Source organism: Onychostruthus taczanowskii, unplaced genomic scaffold, assembly GCF_017590055.1.
Source record: "Onychostruthus taczanowskii isolate IOZ18803 unplaced genomic scaffold, ASM1759005v1 scaffold49, whole genome shotgun sequence".
Classification (NCBI taxonomy): domain Eukaryota; kingdom Metazoa; phylum Chordata; class Aves; order Passeriformes; family Passeridae; genus Onychostruthus; species Onychostruthus taczanowskii.
The window spans coordinates 4,277,329-4,299,679 of record NW_024502458.1 but is presented as its reverse complement, the minus strand read 5'-3'; the positions used below and the strand labels follow the sequence as shown (position 1 = coordinate 4,299,679).

At 38.1% G+C, this 22,351-nt stretch overlaps 1 protein-coding gene across 1 annotated transcript in view; it reads left to right on the top strand.

Annotated features, from left to right (window-relative positions):
• Nucleotides 1-22,351, top strand: part of INSC (INSC spindle orientation adaptor protein) — a 121,400-nt gene that overhangs the window by 66,482 nt on the left and 32,567 nt on the right. Inside the window, exons 5-7 of the mRNA XM_041415115.1 lie at nucleotides 1,319-1,442; nucleotides 3,559-3,672; nucleotides 8,831-8,956. Of these exons, the coding sequence (XP_041271049.1) occupies nucleotides 1,319-1,442; nucleotides 3,559-3,672; nucleotides 8,831-8,956 (364 nt within the window). The remainder of the gene's footprint in view (nucleotides 1-1,318; nucleotides 1,443-3,558; nucleotides 3,673-8,830; nucleotides 8,957-22,351) is intronic.

Here is a 22,351-nt window from a genome sequence, read left to right as displayed (position 1 = left end):
AGTCTGAAAGTCTGGCTGGTGACAAAGTTCTCTTCTAGTTCTGTGGAGTCAGGATTTCAGCTGGTATGAAAACTTGGATTTTGAGACTGGTACTACATGTTCCTGTATGAACATGTCCGTGCACTGTAAATCAAACCAAAGGAAATACACATTCCATTAAATTGTAGTTGTAGGTTTACTCATCTGCCTGCACTCTGGAATGCTGAGACTGGAAAATAAAAATCTCTGTAATTCTTCTCATGCTATTTCCTCTTTCTAACATAAGTTACCCATTTCCTCCAGCACCGTTCAATCACTCTGTTTTGGTTTACTTTAAACATTGTGCAAGTCATTCTGTTTTGGGGATATCATCAGGGAAAAAACACCATCTAATTATCAGGAAATAACATTTTTTGGAGCACTATTGCTTTGTGCCAAACCCACAGAGCTCACATTTGTGTTTTATATTTTACTATAAGACACACAGATCTAATAATGAGCTCCAATCTCAAAGTGTCTGCCCTAAATCAGCCCTCTCTTCTTGTCTTTTTTGACAAAAAATTGATATAGGTGTCTGACAGACAGGTAAAGCTGAAAAGGTAACCTGTGTACAGGTAGAAGCTGATCACCCAAACTATATCTTCAATTACAGTGGCTTGCCTGACTGGAAGATGTTTTGACAGTAAAAATGAATATGTTTCTGTGAGGAAATATTTCTTATTTCATTAGAATTGTATAAAGCTTTCCATCTTTATCTCTTTTCTTTAATTACAACCAAACATCACTGGTGACAGGATAACTGTACTAACTCTGTAAAGGTGCTTTATGCATCTTTCTGTAGAGGGCCAAATTTTATTTTTGATTATGCTGTTTAACTCATCTGGGCACACATTTCTTTCTTCATCCTTTACCTTCTTTGTCATAGTTTAATGATAGCAGGATAAGAAATGAAAATTACTGAAATATTGATTATGAAAGATAGGTGGATATGCACAGGTGCAGTTGAAATGCAGGCATCCAAGAGTGAAACTATCAGCATAAGAGGAAAAGAGCAGCGCTGCACTGTATAAACACACAGCATCTGCAGCAAAATTTGGCCTGCAGTCTGTGAGGTAAATTGTGATCCCAGAATTATTCAGTAGTGTCCAGCCTTTCATGGTGAATTTACTCCGTGTACACAAAGCTTTGATTGAAGTCTGGAATGATGCTAATAACACGAAGTCCTTGTGAACAGCTGAGTTCCAATTACATCCTGTGAGTAACATGGGGCTCACCTCTGACAATCGGGTCTTTTGCATCTTTTTTTTCCTTCATCCCTTTCCCATCTCTTTCTTTTCAGGTGCTTACAGACTGAAGATGAAGAGATACTGAAGACGATGAAATCTTGTGTTAATGAAACACTCACGACAGTTGCCCAATATTTTGGCCAGCTGATAGAGTTGGTTTTAACACAAGAGGCACAGGTTAGTTTATCGTTAAAAAAAGCTCCAAACCAAAAAGGTCTTCCAAAATCGTTGGATCTTGAGATGGCAAGTAAATGATTTTAGAGGCCGCTTCCCACCCAAGCCATTCTATAATTCTGTGATTAAGAGGAGGATTAGAATTACAGCTCTCAATTTTCAACAAAATTATGATGAAGAACGCAAATATGTTGCAATGAGATTTAGGTGTTCGCATTCTCAAATGCTCCAATAACCTCGAATCTCAAACAAAATGATCTTTTTTCTCACCAGGTTACTTACTTTTCCTGATGTGTCTTTCTTGCAAGGCACCTAAATGATGACTTCTGAAATAATAGAAACTTGCAAGTCTAGCCAGCCTATCTTGACTTCCTTCCTCTCCTTCCTCTCCTTCCTCTCCTTCCTCTCCTTCCTCTCCTTCCTCCCCTTCCTCCCCTTCCTCCCCTTCCTCCCCTTCCTCCCCTTCCTCCCCTTCCTCCCCTTCCTCCCCTTCCTCCCCTTCCCTTTCTCACATATAGAATGTAATTCTGCTCAAATAATTTGCCCTTGTTTCAGAGGTAATGTTATGCTAAAACTTCGTGTTGTTGCAGCAGAAAAAAGGAAAGGAGAGCCTTAGAGAGCACAAATAGTTAAAAAGTATTTTTTACAGTGACAAATCAAAATTAATGCATGCTGTTTGTTAAACTCTGATTGGTTAAACATACCTTGATGTGTTAAGATGGAAAAAAAAAAAAAGTTTTGGTGGCTTCCGAAAAATCCCTTCTAGTTTTAAAGGGTTATTACTAGGAGGTGAGAATATCCCAAATATATTGCAGAATTACAGTCAAACTAACAAGCTACCTCCTAATGTTCTTTGGTTGAGATTGGTGGGAACTCCATGAAATGTATGAGTTGAAGTGTGTAAATAACTTTGCATATTGCAAAGTCAGTGAGAAGGTTACCATTGTTAAGATGTTTATTTTTTTCAATCTGAAGGGAAGTTCTTCACTGCTGATATTTCTGCCTTTGGGCATCCTGGCACCTACTGACATACCTGAAATCCTACTCCCTTCTTCTTTTAAAGGAGTGGAATTATTGATGCCACATCATCTTGTGTGTATTTGTGTGACTGAAGGATGTAGAACTCATTAATAAAAATTATTTTATGGACAATTTTCTGAGCCATTCAGTCAGGCTATGTGCCCACTTCTGTCATAAAAACACAATCTCTGGGGATAGTTTGCTGCTCTGAAGCAGACTAAGTGTCTGTGTGAGAGATTTCACTTAAATTGTGTAAAGAGCCTTTTTTCTAATAAGTGTATCAGGATTTAATTCAGGATGGGTTCATATCAAATTGTGAACTCTTAAGCTATGTCTTTTATGGAGCATTTTTCTAATACATTATTATGGAGTATTTTTCTAATGCTAAAGAGGAAGAACCTCTTAAAGGCAAGGTAATTGAATTTTGTATAAATAACAGTGTAAAGCATGGGATACTTGCATTTCTTTTGAAGTTGGATTAAATACAAAAATGCTTACCCTCCTCCTCCTAGGAAATAGAATTAATTACTCTAGTGATTCTATGTCTTTTTTCAGAAACAAAAAATGAAATAGACTTAATGTTCTTTTCACAGCTGTGCTTCTCTAAAGCTGCATTGACACAAATGCAAAAGCAAAACAATCTTTTACAAAGATTAAAAAAATATTTAATCTATTTCCTACATTGGAGAAATAAACTATATTTCTTTATAAGAATGTCTATTTGTCAGTGACATTTTGATTGAGAGTGGTGATGAACCCAGAGCCTTAGATGGTAGTGTAAGACAGGGTGTAACAATATTGCTTATAAATAAGGTGGCAGTCTTGTATCACCATGTAATTCACCTTGTACACTAACTAAATTGGTTGCCTTCTGAAAATTCTGGTTCAATCCCATAACCAAACACAATAACTAAATATTATTAATATTTACTAAACAGCTGGAACATTCCATACCGCACCTTCTCACGCACGTACCCATTGTCTTCCCCTGTTAATATTAATTTTTAAATATCCCTGTCCTTGGTTCCATCTACTCAAATGCAGTGCTAAATGTGTGTTGTCAGTCTGACTCCCCCAGTTTTTTGTCCTGTATCCCCAGAACCTGCTGAGGCAGGTAGAGCTCTCGGGCAGTCTGTACGTCACGGAGTCGGCCATCAGCAGTTTGTTCAGCCTTGCCCAGGAAGGAGCTCACCTCTGCCGCATCATAGCCAAGGTAAGGGGTGCATGGAGTAACCCAAAGCAAACTGGCAATACAAGAAACTAATTTCACTGAAGAGTAACAAAATTTACTCGGAAAAACTACTTTTTTCTCTTCTTGTGGTGCTTTTGCAAGTCGTACTCTAGAGAGTTTACCACCACAACTATAACATTGAGGGTTTTTTCTAAAGAGGATCACATCCCCCCAGTTTTTAGTTTGATAATGTTCAATACCTATGCAAGCAGCTTCAGTAGGATGGTCAGCTCCAACAGGCTTCTCAGCATTGTTTCAGTTGCAGCTGTCTTTGTGCCATCTGAGACATTATCATTCCATAATTTTGGGAACTTTTGTAGTGTCTCTCCTGACAGTACTTTTTAACTACCAGCCATGGGAATGAAGAGAAACTTTACAATGGACTGTGGCAGACTGTGCAGAGAAACAGCTGAAGAAGTCTTGCTCTGTGAGGGGGGGGTTGGGGTGGTTAGAGATATTACTAAAAGATGTAAATTTAGGAATACTTTGCATTTATTATTATCCTTTCACAAAAGACCCATTATTGCAGTTACTTCTGTCAGTGTGCGTTCCCATTTACTGGGTAGTTGGTGCTAGCTTTTGGTATAAATGAGTCATTCTGTCAAGATCCATGGTACTGGAAATCCCTGCAGAGTTTGCACCTTTAAGGACACTAGGATCTTGACGAAGTGAGAACGGTGGGACATGGTGTCTTGTTGAGGATAGGATAATCACAGCCGCAGGGCATGCAGAAAGAGGAAAACCTCCCTCCGCCAGCTACTGCTGTGCCAGTTCCTTGTCCCGCTCAGAGGCAGGGTTAGACAGCAGCATTTAATTACTTCTGATGTACCCTTAGATGGATATTTACACCATAAAAGGTACTCCTCTGTGCTGAAGGCTGAGAACAAGTCAGACTCAGAAACCTGCAGTGGATTCTGTCAACAGCCTAAGAGGTTTAGTTTTTTCTAAATTGGTATTTGAGCTCCACTCAGTGGTACCCAAAAACAATGTTTAAAATGCTGAGTATTGAGGTAGTGCAGAATTAACAAAGTAAAGAAAATTGGTCGTGGGCTTTTTATAATTTTATGACTTCCATAACAGTTTAACTTAGCAGACATGAAGTCTGACCTTTCATAAATCACTAAGTTAATATATTGCTAAATCCTGGGTGCGTCACAGGTTTACAACTGAGGAAATGCATCCCCTTATGCAAAGAACCCTAAGTGGTGTTTGGCTGCCAAATTACAGCAGTGATTGCATCACCTGTCCTGTGCCTCTGCCTGCCCTGTGCACTGGGAAAAGCATTTTTCCAGACTGACCATTATCCTTCCCCCTCTGCGCTGCCTCAGTTACCTGCATCAGTGACCAAGGGGGCAGAGGAACTGTAACAGACCGGAATTCCAAATGGGTAAAGAGCTCTGTTCATTCAGACAAAGAAATTTAACAGCACTGAGCTTTGCTTGCTTTGGAGGTTAACTTGCACCTTTCCAAATAAAATATGTTTTTATTTACTGTTTGCAGACTTTTTGGAGTTTCCAGTTTATGACCAAATACCACATAAATGTTGCTTGTGCTGTCATTCAAGTTTCATCTGTGGCAGGTTTCACAATCTCTGAAGCAGAAAGGAAGAGAGGGGCACTGGCTCAAGTTAGCTATGACATGAATGGTTAGCTATGACATTAAAAATTCAGGGTGATTTCCAAACAAAAAATAAACAATAACAACAACAAATGAAATTGTTCTCTGTCATTATGAAGGTGAGAAAGGATTGAAGTAATACAAAGATTTGAAACTCTTTTATAGAATCCGTAGTTCCCTTGAGCGCTGTCATCGTATCCTTGATAAAACTAGCCAGAGAGATTGATTATTTGTTTACTGTGAAAGTGAAATTCAAAAAATTTGTCCAGGTAACCTTGAAGTCTTAGTCTCCATGACAAAGTGTGATCTTGTGGAACACTGCTGTTAGGTTTCTTCCTGTCCCAAGCTACAAGGTACAACTCTAAAGCACACCAATCTTGGAGGCGCAAAAAAAAAGAACCAAGATAGTGCTGTAAAGCTACAATATTACAGGAGCTGGTCTCTCATTTTACAGTTTGGTAAGGGCTTCAGTAATTTCTCTCCTTCTCCCCAATCCACTGCTAATATTTTACAGAAATTAAAAAAAAAATTCTGTAACGTAAAATGCTCTATGATGAAGCATCGCCGATAATTTTATTCAACCTGCAGGCATTCTTTGACACTTTTTTTTTTAGCATGTAACTTTTTAATCTGCTGTGAAAAAATCATGTTGCTGACTCATCCTGGCAGCCAGTAGTAGTTCTCACTAGCTGTCAGAGACATCAAACCTAAGGTCTCTAACAAAAATGAGTAGTAGCATGCACAAGATAAGAAAATTAGCATTACTTGGAGCAAGTGGGTTATAAATAGATTTGGATTTGTAACAACCAGAAGAACTGGTAAAAATCTGCTTATGAGTTACAACAAATAGGTCATAGAGTCATAAAGAAAATACTTTTTTTTTAAAAAATCATTTTTCTGATGATATAGTCCAATTCCAACTGTACTGAACAGAGTGCTTTGATAATGGGCTTGTAAAAGAGAAAGGAACAAAAATGAAGATATACATGCATCATAACAGCCCCTCTGGAGAATATGTGACTATTGGAATTCCTTATGGCCATACAGCAAATCATTTGCTCTGAGAAGATTCTAATGCATTTTGCCTTACCTTCTTTATATACCAGTTCCTTTTCTAGCAACTATTTATGATGAAGACCTCTTTGGAGATCATCTGTCAAGATAATTATAAATGTTGTCAAAGCCTTGATGAGTATTTACTGCACTTGTTGTCATTTCAGGCTGAAACCACAAAATATTCCACCTTAGAATTAGTTGCCTTTTTGCTTCCCCTCTTTATTTACTCAATCCACATAGTTTTGGTGATTGTATTTCAGGTGATTTCATTACCTAAAACTAGCCCTTCTGAACAGAATCCTTCAAAATTGAATTCCTTTCAATGCAATATAGGAGACAAGTAGGTCACAAAGTAGTAAAGCAAGTGTCCCTCTCTTCCTCTGAATGTTTACCCACTTGTCCAATTTATCTGTGTCCCTGTCAGATGGAATGGTTTGGCATAATTGCAAGAGATACAGGGGATGAATCTTAAAAAAGGTGAATAAATTCTAAGAAATGCTCTGATCCCAGTGGGAGGACTGGTTTTGACAAGCCATGGAATCAGGCTCAGTGTTTTCCACCCATCCTATATTTCACTTGCACATCTCTCAGTTCATTACTCATGGTCAATATTTTACAGCTTAGTAATGGCACAAAATAAAGAGTACAGATCTCCTCCTGACAAATGCAGTGATAAATCACTTCCTGTCCATCACAGGCAAAATCAGGGCACCCATTTGGCATAGAAAAGGCTTAAAGCAATGTGCCAACATCACTTGATCATTACTAGATTTATCCACAAACTTCTGCTTATTATGGCTAAAGCAGAGGATCAGATCATCCCTGATTCAATTGTACTGTGGGAAAATTCAAACTGACAATGAAATTTCAGCAAAAAACCCCAACAAAACTGTTTCCTTTGGCTTAGGAATGACAATGCAACAGCTTTTCCTCTATATTTTTGATAGATAATTTAATTACTGCTTGCGTGAAATATCAGTATCCTTTTGTGGAAGAAAAATATGACTGAAATGTTTTTGTTAGTGTACAGCCTCCTTTTTAGTTTAAAGGCTCAGGAATATCTTTCTGCATTAGGCTATATATAGTAGTATTAGATATAAGATAACAGACACATGAATGCTTCTTACAATTCCAGAAATAAGTTTTACTCCTAAAAAAACTTCAGTGAGGCTATTGTTTTCACTGATGCCACAGATATTTCCATCTACTTGTGCAAAGACATAATCTAAAACTTCTATCTGGAAAATATGTTGAAGAGTTAATTTTGTCTAATTCTATATGACTTGGTATAAATTTTTTGTTAAACTGAACAGAGAGCTTTCCTTCCTCTATTATTCTCTACTGCATTCAAGCAAAAGTAGTACAAAAAATATAGAATTCTGAAAATGAATAAAGTCTGAATTGTAGCCCAGAGGTTTTAAGTCAGTATAACCTGTTGAGCTTTCAAATAATGGTTGAGGAGAAAATGGCTGAGGAAAAAATAGATTATTTCTGTGAATCTAAAAATATTTTTAAACACAGTCTAATGAAACAGGCTTTAAAAAGGGTGTACTTTTCACTTGGTCCATGATTTCAACTATTTTTAATTTACTGCTGTAATCTGAACACTTTAGGCTGAGATCTTTCATCTGTCATCAATAATTTAAATGCTTTCATCTTCATCATATGTCTGATTCTACATCATAAAGGACACATGTAGTCTACCTGATAGCACAACACGTTGAAATGAAAAATAATTTAAAAATCCCCACCACACAAAGTGCAATATTGTTGGCATTTATTTATATGTTTACCTTTGTTATATGAAATTTGCTAAAACTTATATTTACAAGCTGTGTTGGAAATTAATTAAGGATAGCTACTGCAATATGTACTCAAGTCTTTGCCAGTGTATATAGTATTTAAAGAAAAACTTTTAGGAATCCAAATTTTATTTATTAGCGGATGAAGATTTGGACTGCATCTGTGTAGAATTTGATACTTATTTCCACCTGCTTTTCGGTACCTCTTCAAACATATGTCCTTCCTGTCCATAATTCTAGCATTAAGTAAATTTTGTGTGGAGCTCGGAAATGTAGAGGAACGGGAAATATATGGTAACAAAAGTCTGTTTTATACTAATAATATGGCTGAAGGGTCAGTTAAATGTCGCTCTAATTGCCACCTATTGATGGTTCTTTGTAATTTTTGCAGGAATATCAGGTTTAATTTAAATGGAGCTTGTAACTGGTAGGAGTCAATCACTTAAGCACACCTCCTACTGAGGTTGTATTACTTTTTCATCACTTAGTGTACAAGCATTAATCCACTTGAGTTCTCTGTGTGAGCTTAACACCCTCTTTGTTGGTGTTCTGACGAGAGCTGTTTTGGGTAAACTGCTAAAGGAATCTGTTCCCCATCCCAATCTTGATTAAGTCCTAGGGGAACCTTTAGCCCTACTGTCCTGATGGCTGTTTTTCCCCTACAGGAGGGAGGTGTCGTTGCTCTCTTTAAGATCTGTCGCCAGGATTGTTTCAGGTGCCTTTATCCCCAGACCCTGAGAACGCTGGCATCAATTTGCTGTGTAGAGGAAGGGATGCACCAGCTGGAAAAGGTAGGCACTTCGGGGCTCCTTACTGACTGTGTCATAAAATAGAGAAGCCCTGTCTTTAATCTCTTCCAGAAATTGATGATTTGGTGGTGTTTGATACTGTGTTCCATACTATGCTTACCTTTTCTCTGCTGAACACATTTTCAGTCTTCAAAAAATTAATCTCAGCAATAGCATTGTCCTATAATCCTTGCACAAATAAGCTTTGTAAGTGGGGATAATTTTGTAAAACAGGTAAACATGTTGATGACTACATCACAAAAGGGGAACAAAAACGAGAGAAATTGTCTTCTGGACATTCTAAAGCATTTAGAAACTCCACTGTTTCAAATAGTCCTTAAAAGACAGAAGGTTCTATACCTCTTTAAGTCCTTTCCTGATGGTCTGATAGGGCTCCTGCTTGTGGCAGTGCTGCAGCTTGTGAGTGTTGTAGATGTACAGAAAGAAGTGGGACAGACACAGTCATTAGTCAATCAAAACATGTGTCTGCTAATCAGCAGCAGCTTTCATAAAAGCCACTTTTAACTGAGATGGCCAACATCAAAACATTATCCAGGGAAAATTATATCAACTTCTTAGGCTCCTTCCCTTTCTCACATTCACTACATACTGCTATGTTTTGGAAAATGAACAGTTCTGGTCACTAAATCATGATCTCATCCTTTGTATTTCATAAAAGAGTCATCTTCCTCAGCTGAATAATGGCCTCTTGAAGTTAATGATAAATGATTTCACTGGTCCTTTACACTGACATGTCTTGTAATTTACTTCCCTGAATTCAAGCAAACTGTGACAGAACACCTGCAGCAAAAAGCAAGTCTCTGAGTTTACAGTAAATGAAGATGACTTAAATTTTTTTTTTTGACATGATGCTGGTTCAGACTAGCACCAGAATTAATCTAAAAGTATCTTTCATTATGTCCATTATAATGGTGGAGTTATTAGAGGTAGAAATGAAAAAGATTGATTCAAGTCACCAGGTCCAATTCCTGGCAGCATCAACACGTGCTTGATGTGGCCCATATCAAAGCTGATGGAACAGGAGTCCCAGAAATGGCCAACACTCTCAAGCTCATGTTTCTTTGATTTGCTTTAATGTTGGCCACAAGTAAAATTGTTCAGGGTAAACTTGATTGCAACTGGAGCAGGGTTTAAAGGATTTGCAACTGAAATCCCCACCTTCAAGGGGTTTCAGTTCTTCAATCATCATCTTTAAATATGAATAGGTTTATTTTTTCAAAATTTGAACTATTCTTCTGAGGAACACAAAAGAGAGTTAAAAGTATTAGCAATCCTACAATTACAGAAGTAATCATAGGACTTCTTATGTGGCAGAAAGGTGGCTTCTTTTATCCAACAAATTATCTGGGTGCTGGTGAATCATTTAATTTCTCTAATATGAATATCATTATGCCACCTAGTGCATTAAAATATCAGTGCAATTTGAACTGGATTTTTAATGTTAGAAACCTCACTTAAAAAAACCCAAACTTGGCTACTGAGCAATTCAGATAAAAAAACAGAAAAAGCCTATGCAAGCCTTCCTCCCTGTATTTTTAATTAGATTAAGCAGCCATTGCAGTGTTTAAAAGACCGTTTAAAAGAAAGCAGCAAGTGCTATAATTTGTTTTGAAACACTTATCTGAGAGGTGAACTAAAAGGGGGTGGTACCCTTTCTCCAGTAATTGCAGTGCTTAATTACTAAAGACATCAGGAATATTATTTATTTGTCTAGTGCTTTTTGATCTTGCCAATTCAGTGCTCATTTCTAAAGATGTAGAAAATTGCCTATTTTAATAAAAAAGCATTTCTTTCAATTTTTTTTTTTTAAATCCCCATTCTTGTTTTTCCCAGCAACACATCTATAAATATATCACACTGGAAAAAGCCACTATCACCTTTTTTATCAGCTTGATAAACAAGCTGATCTTTGCTATAATTGCAGTGATAAGGTAGCTGTTGCAATGATTAGCTTTTCCTCTTTTCACTGAATCTAGTTGGGTCTGTGTACAGTGATGTAAAACCACTTGGTTAAAATGTGATTTTGGAGCAATTATTTCACTTGCAAGTACTTTACTGAATTTTGATAATATACTAGTACTCTTTGCTGTACATTGAAGTGCAGAGCTCCAGGAACTCAAGAGTGACAAATTAGGCAATTAAAGTAGAAAAATGGTGAAGAAATAGTCTCATTGTGTGCCTGAGGACTGCAAAAATAAATGTTCTCTGTAAGCTGTGCTCAACAAGTGGTAATTTTTGTGCTTCAAGCTGCTTGTGGGTGTCTGGTTGTTTGATACACTTTAATTTTGTAATCCAGCGTGGCACCAGCAGGTTTGAGATCATTATTTGGTCTGAGCTTTCTGACCATCCTACTTTAGAGTGGAGTGGAGAGACCTGGAAAAACAACCAGAACATATTATTCCTGTAGCTGTTTGTCCCTGTACTCAAGAGAACTTTGTCATCTGTCTTGTGCCACTCAAGCATTTTTAGGGGAAAGCTCACTGCAGCACCAGACAAGTTGGTTTTTCTTGATGTGGGCATTCCAGAGTTTATACAGACACAATAAGTAATACAGATAGTTGGGAATAGAGAAAATAGATAAAATCCCTAAATCCCTAACTGAAATGAGTCTGTGAGAGCTGAGCATGACTGAAACTGAAGAACCATGTTAGTGCTGCACTTGCAGACAGACCTGGTGGTGTGTCCTGCTCTGAGGTTTAGGACAAATACAGTGATGAAGTGGGAGATTGGTTCTTGAGATTTGTTGAGAGTTCTGGAGAGAAGAATATCTGAACCTTTATGAATGTGTTTTGCAAACTTAATTCACCTCAATGAAGCAAGAAGAGTTGGAGGCACAGAGTTGGGATACATTATTGTGTGTATTTAGTGACACTTAAGGTTCAGAAAAAGTAAAAATTGTGATTTTGGTGACATTTATTCTGCAAATTGCATTAGGAATAACTGTACTTGAAGTCATGCTTTCGTCATGAAGACAAAAAATCTAACAGATCTGGTTTTCAACATGGAGCAACCTTGCCTGGAAATGGGGGTTGTGCTTGAATAGACTTTTTTTTCTAAAGCAATTCTTCAGGTCTTACCCCTTGGAGCATACATTAGGTCCTTGTTTTGCAGAGCTGTCTGAACAAAGTGTCTCCCACACATTTAGTGACTTGTAGCCTCATTAAGGTCTAAAAACTGTGGCAGTTTCTCTGCTTCAGGACTGTCTGTACAAAAGTTGGTGGTGGTGGAACTAAAAGGCACAGCTTTCCAATTTTTGCCCTACTGAAGCTCAGTTGTGTGGTTTTTCACTGAAGCTTCTGTGGCAATAAACTTCCTGCTGCAATAAAAGGACTGCAGAGCTTGTTCAGAAATAAATAGCAAACAGTGCAACGTACTGCATTTTTTTTACTGTGCATGTGAAATGTTATCACATTAAAAAAGTGCAGCTTAGGTAGGACCTAGATCAAGGGTTAGCTGCCACAAAACCAGGATGATTATACAAACAGCCAGCTGCCTCAATTTTAACAGTGTGCTGAGTATGGTTACTTATGTTATTTAAACTACTCCAGAAAGCAAGACCTGGAATCAGGTCATTAAGAAGAGATAATCCAGACACACTGGTGACAACAGCTGTTACTTTCATTAGTAAAACCTTTTTAATAAATGATACAGCTTTTATCACTGTGCTTTAAGCAAAATTGCCTAGGAATAGATTACAAATTACTTTGAATCCTTCATTTAAAGCGCACTAAATCAAATTACCTCCAGAAGAAGAACAGTAAAGAAAGTATGAAGTGTACATTATTTGTGGCTGGGAAAATATATGAATTTTATAAGACTTCTAAAACATGAGTGGCCTAAAAATCTATTACTCACTGTAAACCCAGTCTGAGCCTCAGAATAACCATATTCTTATTCACAGTAATAATTTCTGCATGATGGTAATGCAGTCTGTCCATGATACTGCTGAAAAAACAGGTTTTTCTGGGGAAATGTAAATGTATATTACCGAACCTCTTACTACCCATAGTTTTTGGGTGCATGTGTGTTGATTGCTTAATTCAGCTCTAACCACTTGGAACTTTCAGTTTCGGACATTAACCTCAGTTAAAATCATGGAGTATTTTTGTCTCAGGTGAAGTCTCAGCTGCCAAAGCCACTGAAGTCCATGTGACTGCAGGGTGAAACAGAAACGAGAACTCTGTATTAGGAAGAAATTCCTCACTGAGGGAGTGGTAGAGCACCAGAAGAGGTTTCCCACAGAAGCTGTGGATGTCCCATCCCTGGAAGTGTTCAAGGAAAGATTGGATGAGGCTTTGGCCAGTCTGGTATAATGGAAGATATTCCTACCTATGGCAGGGAGGTTGACAGTTGATGATCTTTAAGATCCCTTCCAACCCAAACTATTTTGTGAATTATAGAGAGAACTTTGATTATGAGAGCTTGGATAGTGTGAAGGTGAAGTCACTAATTCAAAGGCTGAATGTAAAAGTTAGCTGGTGGCCCATGGATTTCATTGTCACAGCATGGGAATGTTCCACAATTGTGAATGTTTTAATGTTCATAGTACCTGGTGCACAGTGGAAGTAACTTTATACAGTGCAAGAGATGGAAATTTTTCCTGATCTGAATGAACTATTTAGCTGTCTTCATAGTTCATTATTCTAATTGTAGAATAATCAAGGATATTATTAATATTTTAATATTAATTCTCTTAATTAAGAGAAACGTTATTTCTTTTCTAAAAAAGGTATATGAGATTGCCAGGTTGGGTAGGAGAAACCCTTAGGTTGCTACATTTAAAAGCATGCCTGCAGGTTGTTTGCTTCTATTAAGAAGTGCAAGTTTTCTGGAAACAGGGAAATGTTGATATTTATTGTGGCAAATGGTGGCTTATTTACTGGACTTCCAACAATGAGAAAGTTTCAGAAAGGGCATATTTCAGCCTCAGCCTCTTAGCCCTTATTGCTCCTCAGAGAAGAACTTTGTGTTAGTGTTTCTTTGTTTCTTAGATGAAAAATTTTTATGGCCTATTTTAGTAGTTTCAGGACAAGGATTTGATGATCTCAAAGATGATTAAAATTGCATGATTATTTTATTCTAAAATTAGTTGAGTTCGAGAACTTAAATGATTAAAATTAAAAAAAAAAATTCAAAATGGCCATAGCTTTCAAAGTTTAGTTTTAATACATGAAGAGTGAAATTTCGTATTAATCTGTTTCCTGAGGGAGACAAGATAAAGCTAACAACAAAAGACAGGATTTTTAGAAGCCGTTGGAAAGTGTCAAATTTTCAAGGAGCCCTTCTCTTGTCTCTTTCCCACAAAAGTAGGTAACGTGCAGTGTTACAACCCTTTCTGAATTTTTCACAGCTCACGTTGGCAAACACATTCTTAATGCTGTTTTATAAAGAGGGATACCTTTCTTTTATGTTCCCTGAAGCAGTGCTTGTTTACAGGAGAAACTTGTGAAGCTTCATGGTTGGGAAGAGCCTGGAAACTTACTTTCTGCATGCTCAAAACTACAGAGCACTGGCTTGTGTGCTGAAAACATGTGAAATGGTTCAGGTGATAAGGTTCAAGTGATGCATTGCTTTTACAGCCCTTTGGCTGGAGAATCAACTCTTCTGGTCTGCATAATTCACTTTTTTTCATCCTGGAACACTCTTTTGGCTCATCTTCCATGGCTGCATGTAGCCAGGCTTTGAAATCGTACTTGTGAAGTTACAATCAGTAAGCAGGGAATGGATAAAGAGGTTTCTGAATTTTGAGAGAGAAGGATAACATTTTAAAGACTAATTCTGGCAACTTTTGACACACAGAGCACAGCACACTGAAAGTTGATGGCATTGATAGCTGGACCTGGGAATTATCTCACTGTTCTCAGTGGGTAATTGTGAAAGTCACATAAGAATGAAGAGCAATGAGAAAGAAATAAGAAATAAGTCAAACTTAAGGAATAGCAGGAGGGACAACATTTCAAACTGCTTTTCACATAGCCTTTTAGATAACCAGGCATATCTGTTTCAGTAGCTGAGTTTGTGGTACAATTAGATAATGCAAAGTTCTACGCTTGCAGCTCTTTAATTTACTGGACACTTCTTCTGAGTAAGGCTGTTTAATTAATTGGCAGTGAAAAATGCACAGTGTTTGGCAAATTACATTTCTGTCAAAGCCCCTGCAAGATTCACTAAATCATAACTGAGAGTGCAGGAGCTGCTCTCCCTCAAGTGCTGGCTTTGTGTGTATTAGGTGGTTCAAGTTTTACCTCTGACTATACAGCTGTGTACATGAAATTAGTGAGTGTAGCCTCTTTCAGCACCTTCCCAGGCAAGAGCAGCAAAACCTCTTAGGTCGCTGCAGAATCTGACCATCTTTGGTGCAACAGGCTTCAGTTCTAAGGTGAAATAAGGAAGTAATGGAAGTGGTATTTGTGAATACTGAAAAACACTGTGAAAAGAGGTTTAAGAAAACCCTCATCCCTCCTCCCAAAAACCTCACTACAACACCAAAACTAACTGGGAGCTAATGTCTGAAGTAGAATTTGATATGTTGAAAACCTTCTGCCAGTTACATACAGATTAAAATTTGTTCACTTTATGGTAGTGCCCATTTCATCATGCAAAAAGGAAAGCAAGGAGGTTTTTTTATGTCTCATTCAAGAGACATAGAATTGAATACAGACAGACAACTTGATGCAAGATTATGGTACATTGCCAGATCTCCATAGGAAAAAAGTAGACACAAACTGCTTTGGCTGAGGTCATGGACATTAGTCATTTTAACAGAACTGAAATAATGAAATTATGGTGGTTGTGTTGTTGTAGTCATGATGCCTTAAAGAGGTATGTACCTGTTGCTCTGATAAAAGATACTATCTCTCCTTACAAACCTTGCTTCACTTAAATCATATTATAGATTTTAAAAGAGGAAGAAAGGAGCCAGTAAGTGTAGCACCAAAGATAAACATTTTGATAATATTGGTGAAGGACAACAGTGTGAGACTTGGCTAAGGAGTTGGTGAATACCTGACTTGGGCTTTGGAAGACACAGATTTTATTGTTTATTAGCAGATCCTCATTTAGATACTTGGCCTTGCCCAGATTCTGCAAACATATAAATGTGCACTCAGCCTTAAACATCTGAGTAAATAAATTGAAAAAAAAAAGAGAACCACTACCTGCTAAAAAATGTCAGAAGACATGCACGTCTGTTGGTCTGTTCATGACTGAGATTTCTGAGGGCAATAAATTTCATTAAGTAAATATTAATTTGTTGACTACTGAACACAGTGCTGTGGCACACAGGAAAAGTTTTTAGAGTTAAATGGGTAAAAGATTTTTTTTATAAACTTTGTCTGCCTTTTCAATGGAGTGCAACAAGCAATCTATGAGTTGACATAAAAATCTCTCTGTAAATTAATGTTAACAATTTATGAGTAGGTTTGTCTGCCAATTTAAAGTGAGCTGTCTTCTAACCCCACAATGAATACTTGAAGTCCATTCCTTGTAGTGTGAGTCTTTCCACATCACCCACAGATTTAGGCTTTGTGAAGTTTGTCCTGTACTTAAAATGCTATATTGCTTAAGCATGTCTCTGTGATAATGTGTCCACATGCAAAAAATTCATAGCAGTTGAAGCAGCCCTGTTTTATTGGGTTTTTTCCGTGTTTCAGCAAGACCTCATCAGAAGAAGGCATTGCAGAGGCATTCAGGTATTATCACTGCTGTTCTGCCACTGTTCTTGCCACTGTTCTACTTTTTTCATGGTTCCAGAGTAGTGAGAGCTCCATCAGCAAGTGAGAGCTGATAGAATGAGGTGTGCTTTGGCATTTGGTTTCCATACAGGATGCAGTTACTGGAGGAGGAGCAACAACTCTTCTAATCTATCCCTCAGCTCTGCCTTTTTACACAACTCGATTTTATTAATTGAGATGCAGGAGAGACTACAGATCTCTTTTTTCGTCTTGTTTTAAATAGATAAATTTCATTGAAATAGATTTTAAGAGCTGAAGAGGAAAGACCCCGGGCTATGCCAGGTTACTGAGGTGTACACTTCAAACAGCAAGACCAACTTGGAGCAGTGCCTGTGGATAGCCATTCCCTCCAACTTCATTTTGAAACTTTGGACTGGTGCCAGGTTACTGCTCTGCACTTGTTTGGCTCCCATATAATTTACACATGGTTCTTGCAGTCAGTTCTGTTAGTATTTTATGCTATCTATTGATTTTATATTTCGCTAAGTATTTTATTTCAAGCACTCCAAATAGCTCCAGATTTATGTTTCAAAAGTCAGGATGTTAAAAGAATTTTATAAATGAAAAATAATTTGGAAATCACCAGATGATGATTTTTCTGTAACAATTTAAAGTATTACCTAAAGTGATGACAGTGATCAGGGCAGGGAATTATCCACGAATGACGTTCAAAGGAACAGAAGCCAGCACATCAAATAACAGGTGGATTTTCCCTACCTAATAATAATAATAATCATCATCTATCAAGAAAATTTAATTTTAAGATGAAAGAAACAGCTTACTCAGCTCCTAAACTGAAGGCAGAGATTAATGAGAATCAATTGGAGCATTTAAAAAGAGTGCAGGCAGAGAGCTATTTTGGACCTCAAATATTCCCCTTGTCCCTGACAGGGGCAGAAATCTGGAAAGAGATGGCCTTACAGAAAGGCCTAACAGTTGAGTAACTTTGATAATCCTTTTCTCCTCACACACCAGGAATCTGTTTCACCTCATATCTGCATTTGTAGCCAGGTGTAAACACGTGTACTGAATGTGTTAAACTTTCTAAATAGCTTAACTGTAGCCTTGATAAAGGAGAGATAGGAGTGAAAATGCTTGCAAAAGGAGACAAACACAAGTAGATAGTTCCTCTCTATAAAATCTCTGCTAATAATAATAAGTTGTGCTGATCTAACCAATCCATCTTGCTGCAGATTTTATGACTCAGTATTGTGGATGAATTTTCTGGATCATAGAAAAGTCCAAAGAGTTTACTGCTCAGAGCTTCCCTTTCTTGTTTGGCTGATCCTTGATCTTACTTAGAACTTCACTGGTTTCTGAGACCTCTGCAGGAAGGAGAACAGAAATGCCTCTGCAGAAGGAGAGGCATTTTAAATCGGGGATTTAAATGCCTCTGAAGCCTGAGGATTCACTACCAGCATTCTTTTCCTTCTAGTCCTTCTCTCGTGTTTATTTTCCCTTTATTAACTCTGAGAGTTTTCTAGTGCCCTATATGGTTTTTTGTGTATCTATTCCTGCTTGCTTGACACAGATTTTCAAAAATATTAATGCACATTTAATTGAAGGACTGAATTGTCAGATGAACATTACCAAAAAGCAAAAGGAGAAAATCCTTTCTTCATCCATCTAACTGCAACTATGGGATTCCTTACTAATATAAAACTATGCTTACAGAAGTACTGCATGACCAAAGCTCTCAAAAATAGGGAATTATTTCTCCTGGTTCCAGGTGATTTATACTTATTTTCTTTAGGTCATTCCAGTAGGAAACAAATAGCTCTGTATGTTCATAAAGGACATACATGAGGGTAACATGATGGAGGCTGCCAGACAAAGTCACTGGCTTACTTGGTCTGGAAATAGATATTGGTCATTTATTGGGGTTACAGGATGTGAGAGCACTACAAAAAATTAGTTTTCATCACAAGAGCATCCATATTATGAATTAACTTCTCATCTTGACCACTTCCTTGCACTTGCTTTTTGGTAGTAGTTCAAACTAGCAAAACACATAAACCTCAGCTTATGTTCCGCTTACAACTGGCTCTTTTCCAAAACCACTTCTGCCATTCTTGTACTCCCAGGAGTGCTACTGCCCTTCCTCCAGTTGGATGTGGTGCTGACAAGTCCTTGCATCACAGCACTCCCAGAGCTCACACTTATGCAGGGAGGCTCCAAGAGTCCTGCTGTGACACAATTCAGTCCAGCTATAAGCTGGGAATCTTTTCTAGCTGCAGATACTAAGGAAGCTTTGCAAATCAGGTCTGAGAAGGGCTCCCAAAATGTGAAAAATCTAGATATTGTTATTGAGAGGGAAATCCACAAGTTTGTATTTTGAAAATTTTAATTTTATACAGTTACTTGTGGTTTTTTCTTGGTTTCATACAATGTTTGCCAAAATTACAGTCAAAATATTGGTAAAACCCTCTTTTCTCCTTCCTTGTCTTCAGTACCTATCACTGCAAGAAAGTCAGAAAAGTCTCTAGAAAACAGGGAAAAAAATATATTTAGGAAACTTTTGCAATACCAGCATTGGCCAGTTCTAGCCCTGTCTGTTATTGACCATTCTACCAGTAGGCTTGCTTGATTTGAATGGTTGCTTAGCAGTTTAACTTCACCCCTCAAACAGCATTATAGAAACAAAAAACTCACTCAGGGTTTTCCTGGTGGTAATATTCTGACTCTGCTGTGTGGGCCAAAAACTAGCCCTTAGTGGAGCTGACTGTTTCCCATAGGTAGGCGTAAAAAATAAACAAGAGGAAATCAAACCCAGTATAATGCAGCTGGCTAATTAGATGAAACCTGGTATCCTTTCATTGTGATGCACATTTGAAGTCAGGGCTGGCATTACTCAGGTGAAGTGTCTTGCATGTGTCCTAACAAACCAAAGGAAGTTAGTTGTGTGAGATTTTTCTTTCTTACTCCAGTTTGTAATGAGCTCAGAGCTACCATGTGACTTACCTGAAGCTCACCCATGATATGTAGGAGTGTCCATGTATTTCTTAAAATAAGGGAAGGGTAAACAATTAATGGCAGATGATATAGAGATGTGTTTGTGTGTCACTGGATTTTTTTGCTTAGGCTTGTTTGCAGGAAACCACTTAGATCTGGCACACTGCCTGATTTACACTAAAACTTTCATGTTTCATAAAGAATCTTTGAAAACACTTAAAGAGCTGTTGGAAAAACCACCTCTTCTGGTAAAGATAATAATCCTGTTAGCTAAATATCTGACAGCATTGCTTGTATATTTACCTGACCTGTACCTTTCTTCTCTTGCCTATCATTAAGTTCCCAGACAGTAGCTCTTTCACTGACTGTTCCTTCCCTTGCAGTACTGTCTTGAGCTTTTCCTTTATGAGGGCTTTCAGTTTGCTCCTTTGCAGTCCCTGGGAATGGATCAGAAAGTTTTGTATGGATCAGGGCATACTCATATGCTTGTCTGACAAGGACCTTCAGCTGAGATGAAGAAGGAATCCTTATGGGACCAGCAAGTAGAATCAGGAAGACAGAAGCCTTTCCAGTTTTGGTAGGAACTCATCTTTGTCACTTTGTTCTCACAAAGAAGGTGTGGAGAAGATTTCACAGTGACTTAAATTAGCCAAGGGCCTGACCTGCCTGACCCACTGAATGACTTCTGTGGTGGAGTGACTACACTTGTGGACAAGTCCTGATATTATCCATCTGGACTTCTGTAAGGCTTTTGACATGATGTCCTCATACTGAGAATCTCACTGGGCATGTGTGTGCACTTCCTTTAGACTTCATGTATAATTGACAGATAACCTTATTTTACTGTCACCACCACTTGAAACTAACTGTTAGTTTTGAGCTCAAGAAAATAATATTGAAGGAAAATATCAAACAGTGCTGGTCCAGATATGGGGTCCTGAAGGACCCAGTCATCACTGCTCTCCATCTGGACACCAAGGAGTTGCCTGCTACTTTCTGGTTGTGATGATCCAGCCAATGCATCATCCAACAAACAGTCCATGTCTAATCCCAAGCCAGCTAGTGTAACCAATGTTTGTTCTTAGCTTCTGTTGTGCCTCCATAATGACACACTTATGTGTCCCTGCCAGAGTCCAAATGTCTTCTTGTCAGCCTTTGTTTAAAAATGGGCTTAGCAGGGATGCTAAAAATGGGCATTTCTGGCATGAACACTTCAGAAAATTGGATTTCGAAGGGAGGCCAAATTTTCTCTTACATACATCCCATGAAGACTTGTTGACACTCAACAGGGGACCTATAACATCTGTCACTGAAGAATCTGATTTTTTTTTCTATTCAATGTGCCATGAAATTCTGTGATGTCATTACCATAGTGGTATCTGACAGTGGAGCAGAAACTGTCTAGGTAGTTTTACTAGTCCCTTCACTGCTGTTCTTGTTTACAACAGAGAGGGCAATATACCAGCTAAAGATGCTCCCTCTGTCCCTCAGGACTTTATATACTTTCCTCTCACCTATATGTACATCCATATTTTATAAGGAGACAAACATCTTCTATGTACATCTTGAATTTTCAAAGAAGCCCCTTCTAAGAAGAGTTTGTGACAGCCTCAGTCTGCCTGAAGGCAGTGCAGAGCTGGACACTAACAAAGCTGACCCCTGTGCCACATAAAAATGTACTGTGGCATATAAAGATGTACAGCAAGAGCCATGAAATATCTGCCTGTGATTACATCATTTCCTGGTCACTCTATTGTCCATTAATCCTCAGCTTTACTGGCCTGAGTACCTGATTAACTATGGTTTATAAAATAAGGGAAAGAAACTAAACCTAAACCAAAGAAACATCTCATACCCTAAAAAATTAAATAAAATTGGAAAGCTATGCTGAGGTTAAAGCCTTCTGATGCCCTGACAATTGCCCAGAAGAATTCTGAAGGCAGCACAAGTCCCCTTGGGAAAGTATTCCTGGTGGCTGTACATAGGCAGTTTCCTAGCCATTGGTGAGGTAGGAAAGACCATACACATCCTAGATTCCTGAGAGTGGGACTGGCCTCTCCTACCCAGAAATTTTTAGTACAATTGTTAATAGAAAGACGGGAAATTCCCAGGTTTTGGTAGCACAAAAGTTGTTTATAAACCTGAGTTTCTTTCCATCTGTCACCTTTCCTTCACGTCCTCGTGGGCATGCCTGATAGACACACACCCATTTAAAGAGCAGGTAGATAGTTCTTTTGTCCTGTTGCTGTTTCTAACACAATTCAGTAAGTAGGCATAATGGGGGCAACCACATGGGTGAGGGTTACTCCTGCAGAGTTTGCCATGTCTGATGAACAGCAGCTGGAATGCTGAGAGAGCACTAGAGCAGAGCTGCTCTAATAGAGGGAAATTCTGCCTGTCTCAATCTTCTTTTGCAGGTGTTTCTATTTCCTGCTTGGGGTGAATTTTTTGACCTTATTAGTTTACTTTGCCAAATGAGTAGCTATTTCTCCTTAGCCACAAATAGCCACTCCTGAGTCTCCAGCAATGCATCAATGTCCAGGGCAGGGCAGAGGTCTTACCTGTTGCCTCCAGACGTGCACCACAGATGTGTTCAGCTGCTGGTGCCAATGATTTAGCTGGCTTTAAACAACTGTGGTTCGGATTAAGATTCAGTCTGCTTGCTGTTTATTTTTGTTGATTTCCCTGCTTT